General features: G+C 47.0%; 1 protein-coding gene across 1 annotated transcript in view; it reads right to left on the reverse strand.

Moving 5' to 3' along the window:
- Tmem154 (transmembrane protein 154) overlaps positions 1-11,398 on the reverse strand; it is a 45,830-nt gene extending 34,432 nt beyond the window's left edge. The window contains exon 1 of the mRNA XM_045131294.1: positions 11,319-11,398. Within this exon, the coding sequence (XP_044987229.1) occupies positions 11,319-11,382 (64 nt within the window). The 5' untranslated portion in view covers positions 11,383-11,398. The remainder of the gene's footprint in view (positions 1-11,318) is intronic.
- Positions 11,399-13,146: the final 1,748 nt, after the last annotated feature.

Consider the following 13,146-nt stretch of genomic DNA (forward strand, 5'->3'; position numbering starts at 1 on the left):
AGTAACCGGTGATGAAAGGTCAAGGCTCCAGTTCTTTGCTTCAGGGATGGGGCGGGCAGGGCATGTCAAACTCAGGCCCACACGTAAAGGCTAAGTGACCTTCTTTTTATTATTTATTTATCTATTTGCAAGGACAGCGAGAGAGAGAGAGAATGGGGCATGCCAGGGTCTCTAGCTACTGCAAAGAAACTCCAGATACATGTGCCACTTTGTGCATCTTGCCTTATGTGGATTCTGGGGAACTGAGCCTGGGTTGTTAGGCCTTGTAGTAAGGTAGTTTAACTGCTGAGCCATCTCTCCAGCCCCTACATGACATTTTTTTTAAAAAAGAAGGGGGGGGATGGAGGGATGGCTTAGCCATTAAGGGGTTTGCCTGCAAAGCCAAAAGACCCAGGTTCGATTCCCCAGGACCCACATTAGCCAGATGCACAAGGGGGTGCACGTGTCTGGAGTTCGTTTGCAGTGGCTAGAGGCCCTGGTGCATCCATTCTCTCTCTCTCTCTCTCTCTCTCTCTCCCACTTTCTCTGTCAAATAAATATTTCTTTATTCATTTATTTATTTGAGAAAGTGAGAGAGAAAGCAGGAAAGAGTGAGAGAATGGTCTTACCAGGGCCTCCAGCCACTGCAAACGAACTCCAGACACACGTGCCACCTTGTGCATCTGGCTTACTTGGGTCCTGGGGAATCGAACCTGGGTCCTTTGGCTTTGCAGGCAAACTCCTTAACCACTAAGCCAGCTCTCCAGCTCTAAACGACCTTCTTGGTGCAGGTCAAAGGAGTGGAGGCATTGCTGCTCTCATTGGCTTCTTTGTGGCCCTATGGATGTGACAGTTTTTACTAAGTGAAAGTAGTCACTTAATAAGTCTGCCTTGAGGGAGTCCCTGGAGGTATGATAGAGCAAGTGGCTGAGCACAAGTGAGGTGAAAGCACAGAAGGTCAAGGGCGGGTGCCAAGGGTGGAGAGACAGTGTGGGCAGGCGGGGCCTGGGTCTCGCGTGGCCTTTCTCTTTAGCATCAAGAACCAGGGCAGAGTGTTTCTTTATGCTCACTTCGGGGAGGATTGTGTGGTGCCAGTTGTGGGTCCTGGAGATTTTTCCTGGTGAGGCTCTTTGAGAAGCAAACCTTCTCAATTGCAATTTATGGTCAGATTCAAATACTTGGGCTGGAGAGAAGGCTCAGCAGTTCAAGGAGCTTGCTTGCAAAGCCTGATGGCCTGGGTTCGAGTCCCCAGTACCCATATAAAGCCAGCTGCACCAAGTGGTGCATGCATCTGGTGGAGTATTGTGTGTGTGTGTGTGTTTTTTTTTTCAGTGACAATAGGCCCTAGTGTGTCCATTCTCTCTCTCTCTCTCTCTCTCTCTCATTCTTCTCTTTGCTTCCAAATAAGCAAATAAAAACATTTGAAAAAAATAAATGTGTTCTACAACAAGGGAGACCCTCCACACTGTGATGTTTTCATGTTAAGCATTTTGTTATTCATTTACTTACTTATTTTGAGAAAGCTTGATCATATTTACTCAGTCTTTTTGGGAACTTGCAGCTGATTCTTGCTTGAAGTTATTCACTTGTGAAAAACTACAGTTTTGGTCACCAGATAACTTTCAATGCAGTACAATCCCATCTATCCTGCAGTGTTTGCCAAGCATTTAGAAATGAACTAATTTGGGCTGGAGAGATGGCTGAGCAGTTAGGTGCACTTTCTGTGAAAGTATGAGGGAGCCTGAGACTGCCTGAGTTCAAGTCTCCAGATCCCAGGTAAAGCAGATGGGCCTGAACCCCATTCCTGCAGGGGAGCCGAGACAGATGCCCAGCAAACCCCAGAAAGAGCAAAAAGAGACTGTGGCACAAAACAAGGGCAGGCAGATAAGTGACAGAGTGGGAAATGTGACATTCCACTCTGGCCACTGCAGCGGAGTGACCCGAGCTGTGCGTGGCAAGGGGCCATACACGTGCATACGCCACACACACAGGCGCGTGCATTTCTTAAATTGTTGATTTAGTGAATTTTATTTTTTTATTTATTAGAGAGAGAGAATGGGCACACCAGGGCTTCTAGCCACTGCAAACACACTCTAGACATGTGCCACCATGTGCATCTGGCTTACGTGGAATCTAGAGAGTCGAACATAGGTCCTTAGGCTTCACAGGCAAGCGCTTTAACTGCTAGGCCCATCTCTTCAGCCCAGTAAATTAATTTTTAAATGACTGAATTTAGAACCCGTTCCAGCAGGGTCCTCTTCCCTTCATCTTACTTCTTTAATTTCTCTGGAATGTTTTACTGGCTTGAAATCTGATGAGATTTCTTGTGTTTTCCTCTTAGAAGACTCCCCAAAATGACCTGGGGGTCCTTTCCACAAATTAGGATCCTGCTGAATGCAGATTTTGAGTTTCCATGGTATTTTGAGAAAATAATGGATAAGAAGACTTGCTCTGAAGCCACAGTGAAATTCTCTACCCAGAGACAGAGGGGGCAATAGCTGCTTTGAATTAAGGAAACAGAAGTGAACTATCTTTTAATTTATACCTGAGAGGAATTGAGACTGTTAGTTTTTAAATTATTTATTTATGAATTTATGACAGAGTGAGTGAGTGAGTATGGGCACACCAGGACCTCTTGCCACTGCAAACAAACTTCAGACACATCTGTTATTTTGTGCATCTGACTTACAAGGGGACTGTGGAATTAAACTGAGGCTGGCTGGCTTTGCAAGCAAGTGCCTTTAACTGCTGAGCCATCTCCTCAGCCCAAGATCATTGTTTTTGTTTTTTATACATGTTCTTTATTTGTTTGTTTGAGAGACAAAAAGAGAGGCAGGTAGATAGAGAGAGAATGGGCACACCAGGGCCTGCAGCTACTGCAAACAAACTCCAGACATATGGGCCACCTTGTGCATCTGGCTTTATGTGGGTACTGGGCAGTCAAACCTGGGTTGATTGGCTTTGCTGTCAAATGCCTTAATTTATAAGTCATCTCTCCAGCCCTATTCTTGTTTATTTGAGGCAATATCTTGCTATGTCACCCAGCATGACCTCAAAACAACAATCCTCCTTGCCTCAGCCTTCCAAGTGACATACCTAACTAAGATTTGGGATAGTTGGCTAGCATTTTAGAATAAAATTGTGAAATTGGATAAGCTACAAATAAAATTGATCCGGGTGTTACCCTAACTTAATTATACTGTCCATTATAATCTTATCTTGAGTATAAGTAAATCTTTTGGATGAAATAAATGTCATGCCATTTACTCATTCAGCCAGTCACTTACCACATTTCTTTTGTATATACTGCCAGACACTATTCTAATCCTGAGATGTAAAAGTGAGTGAGAACAGACCAGCCCCTTGCCTCCCAGGGAAATGACTAACTCAGGACAATAGCCTGTCAACCCATAATCATAATTCCGGCTAATAGTGCACTCTGTGTTTTTGTGCAGAGTGTCACAAGGACATGGGAAGAGAAGAGATTCGCTGTAGGTGAGGCTGGAGCACCCAGGAGGGGATCTCAGAGGAGGGCACCGCTGAAGGACAGAATCTCAGAAAAACATCACAATTAACAGTTGTTGTAGTTACCTTCATGTTCCTGGGACAAAACACCTGACCAAAACCAGGTGATGGTAGGAAAGCACTCATTTTGGCTTACAGTCTCAAGGGGGAGCTTCATGACGGCAGGGGAAAGCATGGCATGAGCAGAGGCTGAGCATCACCTCTGCCACAGTAGACAGAAAACAGTAGTAGGAGAGTGAGCTGAACTCCAGCAAGGGGGAACTGGCTATAGCATCTCTAAGCCTTCCCCCAACAACACATCTCCGCCAACGAGGCTCCACCTCCAAAACTGTCACCAGCTAGGGACCGAGCATTCAAAACACATGCAGTTATTGGGGACACCTGATGACAATCTATGATGTAAAATGTAGTGCATTCTGTCCAACTCTAAAAGTCCCAATAGTTTTTATGAATCCCAACATTGCTCAAACATCCACAGGCTAAGGGCTTGTAACTGCGAGTCTGTGAAATCAAAAACTCACAATGGCATAGACATTCACCCTGCAAACAATGCAAGGAAAGATATAATAATAATCAGTAAACATAGCAAGCATCAAATCCTATAATTCCGTGTCCACCAAAGTCTCTGGGGTTCCAATTCTGCCCCTCCAGCTTGGCTTCTCATAGCCTGGGAGAAATCCATCCCCATGGCTCCACTGGGTCTCCACACAGGGACTCCAACAACCCTGCCCCACATCGCCCAGTGGCCATTTCCAAAATCAAATCACATTGCAAGTCCAGTGGCCCTTTCTTTCCTGGATCTGTTATACTTCACAGTACCAGGTGAACTTCAGTGCCAAATTGCTTATCCAGGTGGGGGAAACTAAGCCAACTCTGAAGAGCAGGAAAATTCCTTCCGCATTCAGGCCCCTACTTTCAAAAGAGTTATCATTCTTCCTCTGTCTCAATGACAGTCAGGTTTCTATCAGTGATGACCCCACACCTCTGGTACCAATTTTCTGTTGCAGCTGCCTTCTTGTTCCTGGGGAAAATAACACCCAAGTAAAAGCAGCTGGGATCATAGACAGGAGTCATCACACCCAGCTCATGAGGTTGTTTGGGGGAGAAGGGGTGGAATCTAGCCCAAGATCATGAAAAGGTGAATACAGGGAACAGATAATTACATTTCTGTAGGCTGGAGGTTGTGTGAACATGGCATGTAGTTGACCCCCGAGGTAAGAAGACCAGTTCAGAAATTAGCAGGATGATCCAGACAAGAGGCAGTCTGGGTGTAAGCCAGCAGGAGAGAGAATGAGTTCTGTTTTGGACATACGGAGCTAACAGTACCTGCAGTGTACTCAAGGGGAAATGATAATATGAGTTCTGAGCTGGGCGGAGATATATATTGCAGAATAGAGGTGATTATACAAACATAATCAGCCTGTTGTGGGAAGAAAGTGGGCATGAGGGCTCAGGAATGATGTAAGGAGTAAGAAAAGACCAACATTAACATGAAATGAGCAGGTGGTCAAGAAACAGTCATAATCCCAAAAGAGAAAGGAGCAGTCACAGCCTAATGGAGACCTAGGACAAAATGACATCATCAGACCCAGGAAGAGGGACAGTTTCAATAATTGATCCATTCTAGTAAACGCTACAGAGGAAAAGATAAAATAAGGACAGAAATGGGCCCTTCAGTTTTAGCCGTTAAGAGGTATGTGTGACCTGGATGAAGCAGTCTGAGTGCTGAGCTTGAGCTGGGCCGGCGGAAGGCCTGGAGATGAGCGGAAAGACAGAAAAACGAATCCATGGGGCTGGACAGAGGTCTCAGTGGGTAAAGGTGCTCGCTTGTAAGCCCTGTCTGCCCTGGCTCAAGTCTCCAGCGCCCATGTAAAGCCAGACATAGAAAGTGGCTCATGCGGGGCTGGAGAGATGGCTTAGCGGTTAAGCGCTTGGCTGTGATGCCTAAGGACCCCGGTTCGAGGCTCGGTTCCCCAGGTCCCACGTTAGCCAGATGCACAAGGGGGCGCACGCGTCTGGAGTTCGTTTGCAGAGGCTGGAAGCCCTGGCGCGCCCATTCTCTCTCTCTCCCTCTATCTGTCTTTCTCTCTGTGTCTGTCGCTCTCAAATAAAAATAAATTTAAAAAAAAGAAAGAAAGTGGCTCATGCGTCTGGTGGCAAGAGACCCTGGTGTGTCTATACGTCCCATCCTGCCACACACCTGAAGGCTATGGGTACAAGCCCCTCCTTCCCAGGCCATCACCTTCCGTTCTCTGCCCATTGGCAACACTTTGCAAGTACAGTACACTTGGGGGCCACTTGCAATTTACAACCTGACGTTGCAGACGGGAGCCGCCCCTCAGCCCACCTATCGGTTACTACATTGGCAACATCATGGGAGACCAGACTTTCTGAGGGACCAAGTACCTTAGCAGCAGCTACAGGCCCAGCAAGACCATCACCCAACCTCCTGGTGACAGCACAAGGCAACTTGATTTGCAGGCCCAACACTGCCTGTTGCCTATGACCCGTCTGTCACCATCCATCCATTCTGGGGGAAGCACCAATGAGCTTCCCCTATTCCCACAGCCACTTCTGTCTTGTCTTCACACCCACCACAGGGCTGGTGGCTCTGGGGAGCAGCAGCTCTCCTTCACCCTACTACGCACCCAGCACCCCTGCTTTCATGCAACCCACAACACCATCAAGTGCGGGGAAGCGGAAGCGTGGTGTGGCCACTCGAGGCCCGAAGTCCAGAGTGTGCTGATTCCAAACAGGACTAAAGAGGACAGCCACGACCACTCCCCCCCAACCCCATCATTCTGACGATTCAGTTCCCGTCTAGTCCAGTGGCTGTGCAAGAAGGTGGAAATGGACACAAGACGATGGGTACAAAGATGACCCACTGCCCTCGCTGGCTGGATGAGTGGCCAGTCTGACTGAGGCTGCAGGGGACTGGACTCCAGCCCCGGACGCGCCTGGATGTCCGCTTACTTACGGGTTACCTCTCTCTCCTCACTGTTGCCTCAACACTCCTCTCTGTGATGCAGCCCTGTCATTCTCTAGAAAGCATACCTTTGTTAGGACATACTTGGTGTTCCTGAAACTTTCAATGGCTCTACTAACATATAACTGAAAGGGCTGGGGAGATGGCTTAGCAGTTAAGCACTTGCCTGTGAAGCCTAAGGACCCCGGTTCAAGGCTCCATTCCCCAGGACCCAGGTTAGCCAGATGCACAAGGGGGCGCACGTGTCTGGAGTTAGTTTGCAGTGACTGGAGGCCCTGGTACACCCAATCTCTGTCTCTTTCTATCTGCCTCTTTCTCTCCCTGTCTATCACTCTCAAATAAATAAATAAAAAATAAACAAAAAAAATTTTTAATATAACTGATAGAGGGCTGGAGAGATGGCTTAGCAGTTAAGGCAAATGCCTGCAAAGCCTACAGAGCCAAGTTCAATTCTCCAGGTCCCACGTAAGCCAGATGCGCACGGTGGCACATGCATCTGGATTTTGTTTGCGGGTGGCTAGAAGCCCGGGCACACCCATCCTCACTCTCCCTCTCCTCTCTCTCCCTCTCTCTGATTGTAATAAATAAATAAAAACAAAGTCGAATATATATATATACATACACATATATATATATTTGAAGGATAATAACTGCATATACTTCAAGTATGCAGTTAGATAAGTGTTGATATATACAGATGCCTAAACATTTGTTATCATACTTAATAAAATGAACATGGGCTGGAGAGATGACTTAGTGGTTAAGGTGCTTGCCTGCAAAGCCTAAGGACCCATGTTTGACTCTCCAGGGTCCCACATAAGCCAGACGCACAAGGCAACGCATGCGTTCGAGGTCACACATGTGCACAAGGTGGTGTACGCATCTAGAGTTCAGTTGTAGTGGCCTGAGGCCCTGACGTGCCAAGTCTCTCTTGCTCTTGTGCTCTCTCTGTTTCTCATATTAAAAATTACAAAAAAAAGAAAGAAAGAAAGAAAGAGAGAGAGAGAAAGAAAGAAAGCAAATGAACATACTGGTCACTCAAAAATATTTTCCTGTGCCCATTGATTTTTTTTTTCCCACCTTGTCTCTTCATGTCTTTGCCACTGTGACATGTGATGGTTTCTGGGAATGTAAATGAATTTCAATAGTGCTGCCTCTGACATGGTTTTCTTTCTTTCTTTCTGTTTTAACCAGGCACACTTATTGTGACCGTAACCCAGCCTTTTCTGTGTATTAATAGTTTATTTTGCTCAGTATTATGCCCGATGTTCCATAGCAGGCTTTTCCATTCACATACTGGCAGCATTTGTGTTAATGCTTTCAGTCAGTAAAAGTTAAACTGGGCTAAAGAGATGGCTCAGTAGTTAAGGCACTTGCCTGCAAATCCTAACGACCTAGGGTTTGAAATCCCAGTACTTACATAAGGGCAGAGGCACAAAGTGGCACATGGAGTTCATATTCAGTGGCAAGAGGCCCTGGCACACCCATTCTCCCTCTCCCTTCTCTCTCTGTGTAAATAAATAAGTAAATATATTACGAAAAGTTAAACCATTGTTAATGTTCTTGTAAAAAGACTTAGTAGAATGGAGCGGCTAAGTTTTATGCTCAGTCTACGTTTGCCTTTTAAATAAAACTGAAGTGATTTACCACCAAAAAAAGTAAAGTCTGATACACTAAAATAAAGGGACAGACTTCTAGTAATGCAAACTATGAACAGTAAAATGGAACAGCTGAGTGGGTGGGTCCCATGGGTCCACCCTCCACCCTCCAGCCCTTCCCCACCCTCCTGCTTGCATCCCTTGGCAGTATTTTAAGGGTGGTGCAAACTGCAGGCAGGATGGCAAATTGCAGGTTTGTGTCTTTACAGACCTGAGCTCATTCCAGCCAAGGCCTTTCCTCTGCTGCTTTTCTGCACGTTAGAACTGAGGTCACAGAAGGACTTTAAACCTCATCTGTCGCCTGCTTGGCTTTGTTGCTCAGACAAGCGCTCCACGAAGCCCACGCAGGTGCTGAACTCCCTCACGGTCCTTCTGAGCCGCTTTAGTGCTGGGGTTACTGGCAAGCAACACCACACCCAGCTTGGTTGTTTTGTTTTGTAATCTTGCTTGCTTTTGTTGTTTTGTGTCCCTGAGGACGTGTCTGGTGGTCTGTGGGTTAGTTTTCAGCTGGGCTCTCCTAGGGACTCGGTTTGGCCTCAGCCATTCTTTCTCTCCCTGGTCCCCACACCCTGAAGCCTCTTACCCAGCAATGTCCCTGCTTCTGTTCTTAACTATACTAATCCCCAGAGTCTCTGGTTGCTCACTCTGTACCTATTTCCTTCCACCATAGCTGACTAACCCAATTCTTGCTGGTCTTCTGTCTTCCTGTGAGCTAGTCTCTGCCCAACACGAACAAATATACCAGGAACCATAAAACCCTACCAATGGCTGGGCAGATGGCTCAGTAGTTAAAGGCAAGGTGCTTGCTTGCAAAGCCTGCCAGCCCAGGTTCAATTACCCAGAACCCATATAAAGCCAGACACACCAAGTGGCACGTGAGTTTGTTTTAAATGACATTAGGCCCTATCTTCCACCCCCCCACCCCTGCTTACAAATAAAGAAAAAATATTTTTAAATACTCAACCAGGAGTTAGTTAAGTGATATGCCTTCAGCCAGAAAAGCAACAGAGCCACAGTTTTCCAAACCTGAAACTAGACACCGAGTCGGGCAAAGAAAGAAGGGGCCAAGGTAGTATTGGACATGGGTAGAATGTGGATATCCCGAGCAATCTTATTACTTAGCTGTGTGACTCACAGCAAGGCACTTACTTGCTTGCCTCAACTTTCTCATATCTGAGACATGGATAACAGGACCCACCTGATAAAGTTGTCCTCAGAATTGAGTAGTGTCTTATCACCCTGCTTGATATATAAGGAGCACTGTGTGTGTTAGCTATTTACCATTTTTCATAACTGAAGTTGACGCTGTCTCAGGAAACAGAACATGACAATCAGAGTCATTGAAAAGAGAGAAGAAGGGCTGGAGAGATGGCTTAAAGATTAAGGCACTTGCCTGCAAAGCCTAAGGATCCAGGCTCAATTCCCCAGTACCCACATAAGCCAGATGCACAAGGTGGCAGGTTCGATTCCCCAGTACCCACGTAAGCCAGATGCACAAGGTGACCCATGGATCTGGCATGCCCATTCTTGCTCTCTCTCTCTCTCTTTTCTCTCTCTCTCTCTTTTCTCTCTCTCTCTTTGAAATAAGTAAAGAAAATATTTTTTGAAGTGAGTAAGCCCAATAGACTGCACTTTTTATGAGAGAGAGAGAGAATTGGTACATCAGGCCCTCCAGCTACTGTAATTGAACTTCAGCAAGTCCTTGATGCTCCTTCTCCTGGTCCCCTACGCCACTTGTTCTCAGAAGAGCCACCGTTTTCAGACACCAGCCCCATCTCCACTCCAGCGATGATTTCAGCAATTTTTGCGTTCCTAAATGATGCTGAGCACGTGGGGAAGACAAAGATGAACTGGAGGGGATTTGCCACCAAGGTGCCCATGGCTCTCTCCAGCACACTTCCAGCTCCCGAGCACTGTGCAGCTGACAAGCATGGATGCCCAGTCTCATGTGAAGACGGGTCTCTGTTCCAAACACACATCCTTCACTTTCTACTTCAGACACCTGGGGTCAGCCCATGGAGTTATCCCTGGTGAGCTGGGAGGGATGAGGGCTGCCAGCCAACCTCCAGGAGGTTGCCACAGCTGTGACCTCAGAGTACCTGATGCCTCCCATCCTATTTAAAATTTTATTTATTTGCAAGAGAGAGAGAGAGAATGAGCATGCCAGGACCTCCAGCCACTATAAACAAACTCCAGACACATGCACCACCTTGTGCGCCTGGCTTACGTGGGTCCTGGGGAAACGAACCTGGGTCCTTTGGCTTCACAGGCAAGCATCTTCGCCACTAAGCATCCCTCCATCCTACTTAAAGAACGTACCTAGAAAACGTTTCTTCTGCCTCCTCTACTGTCCCTCACCTAAGCCAGGCAGTACCCATGGCAGAGAGGGTGGGCAGCAAGTTTACTCACCAAAGGTAAGTCAACAAAACCAGGAGGCAATTGAGAAGCGGCTTGCTTGTTGTAGCAACTGTGGGGAGACTAAACCACTCTCTGCTCTCAGCCTAAAACACTGGGACTTAATTCTGTCTTTTCCAATACCTTCAATTGCCTACAGTAACAATGGATTATGCAAAGAAATTACCCGACCTAGTAGCAAGGTCAAAAGAAAACCTTAAAGCAGATGAAAGAACCTTCTAGATGTTAGAGAGAGCGGGTGCCTGGCGACTCCTCCGTTGATTTCCTGTTTACAATTTCTTTTCAATTTAAGGGTTTTTCTTTAGCATCTTTTCCAGTAGTTCATGTCCATACCTCATTCTTTCCCAAGAGTTTTGGGAACCAGCAGGCGTCTCAGCTTTCAAAGCAAAATCATTATTTCCCCGTTTCAGTAGACGGAAACATTCTTTGCCATGAACTGCCAACAAGTTTATGGGTCTCTTAATAAACCCAATAAAGCTGATAAATGACATATCACAGAAGGCGAAGATCGCCGGAGGTTTACATCAACTCAGAGACGCCCGGGCGAACGACAGCCAGACCCACCCGCCACTCCAGCCCTCCAAAAGACTTGTCATGTTCTCCACTTCAAATTGCACCCAAAGGATTCGATTGTTTTTTTTTGTTTTTTGTTTTTTTTTTTTTCTGGGTGTGACCCTCCCTGCATAAGTCCTGTAGCTAGCTGCGGGGCACCCACAAGCCTTCAGGATCCTCCATCCCTGCCGGAGGTCGCTTACCCAGGCCGGGGTGAGCAAGCGCGAGTCCCAAGGCCAAGGCGAGCGCAGCGCGCGGAGCGGTCATGACAGCTGGGCGCGCTCGGGACGCTGCGCGGGGGCCCCCGCCTCCCTCCAGCGCGCACATTTCCTGCTTCCTGCTTGTTTGGGTCGGTGCTCACTTGAAGTAGAGGTGTTTGCCTGTTTTTTTTTTTTTTTTTTTTTTTTTTTTTTTAGGAAGTGATGTAACTCCGCAGGAGCCTGTCAGACCAGCAGGGATTGCAACAGAGAAGTTGCTTTCCCAACGCGGATTTCAGTACCACCTCTGCCCGGTGCAACCCTGGGCCTCCACCTTCCCAAAGCGCCCGCGGGGAAACTGACCTGTCCCTTGCTCAGGTGGACTGGGGGTCCTGGACCACGTGCGCTCGGGCTTGGGCTAATAGAGTCTAGGACAAGGCGCTGTCAACGACCCCCCCCCCCCAAAGAACTTCGCTTTGATGTAAATGCATCAAGTCCTTGCTATTCCCCACAATGCCAACAGCCACATTGCCCCCCGACTGAGCCCCGTGAGAAATAGGTTGTATTTTTTTTTTTAATTTAATCTTCTTTATTTGCAAGCTGAGAGAGGGAGAGAATGACGCGAGGGAGAAGGAATGGGCACGCCAGGGCCTCTTGCCAATGTAAAAAAAATTCTCTAAATGAATGTGGCACTTTGTGCATTTAGCTTTTTGTGGGTACTGGGGAATCGAACCCGGGTTTTGCAAACCACTGAGCCATCCCCCTGGCCTTTTAAATTTAATTTTCTATTTAAAAACAACTCCACGCAGTTAGTGGCCTTTGTGTTGGAGAGCGCAGAGCTGCTGGGCAACCTGCCAATGTCGTCCCCTGCCTTGGCCCTCCAGCACCTACCAGGGCTTGGAAGTGGCACTCAGCTTCTCCTGGAGGAAAAGTTCCTTGTAAGAACCCATTCCCACCACGGAAAATCAAAATCCGCATCTCACCTACTTTTATGGCTTCTGGCATGACAACAAATTTCTCGGAGGTTGTTAGCAAAAATGGGATGGGATTAGAATGAGGGTGGAAATCCTATCCCATGGATAGAAACAATGCAGGAGCCAGATGTCTGTTGTATACCTAGGTGCTAAGAGCTATGTGGAGCCCTTCCCCTTGGTGAAGAGGGGTGGTTAGCACCTGGGCAACTATTGATGGTCGTTTTTCTTTTCTTTTAACCCTGTTTACTGTGGGGCCTAGAGACAGGCAGAGAAAGGGGGGCTGGGCTGATGTAGGCCTCAGACACCTACCTCTGCTATCTTAATCCTTCCCTGTGGACTCGATTAGTCACCACTTCCCCATCCTGTGTCAGGTGAGCAGCTCCGTGTAAACATACCCAGGGACTGGAATTCCTCAACCCCTGATGCAGTTGTGAACATTTTCTTTACTTTTTTTTTTTTTTTAATCTTTCGCTCAATTCTTGTCTACAGAAATAGTTTGATGATTCATGTAACCATCAGTTTGCTCGTAGACTTACAGTCTGTGTTTTAACATTTTAAAGTGGCAATTAAATCAGCTCTCCATACACTGAGCTTCTGCACTTTAAGGGACAATCCAGGACAGTACAAGAAAATAGACACATTCAAAACTGGATGATCGATTTGAAATCAGCAGGGAAAGAGCTGTTCATCAAACTGTTCATCAAACCCTTGCTGAGCATGTGACTAGGCCAAGACCCCCATGGTGCCGCGTTTGGGAAGCAATTATTCCCTTTGGGCGGGGAGACATTTCTGCAGCTGTGACAGGAGAGAAGACTCAGGCGTTCTGAACTTCATTTTGAGCTTCCTGTCCTGTTAAAAGC

This window comes from Jaculus jaculus, chromosome 12 (genome assembly GCF_020740685.1).
Source record: "Jaculus jaculus isolate mJacJac1 chromosome 12, mJacJac1.mat.Y.cur, whole genome shotgun sequence".
NCBI lineage: Eukaryota > Metazoa > Chordata > Mammalia > Rodentia > Dipodidae > Jaculus > Jaculus jaculus.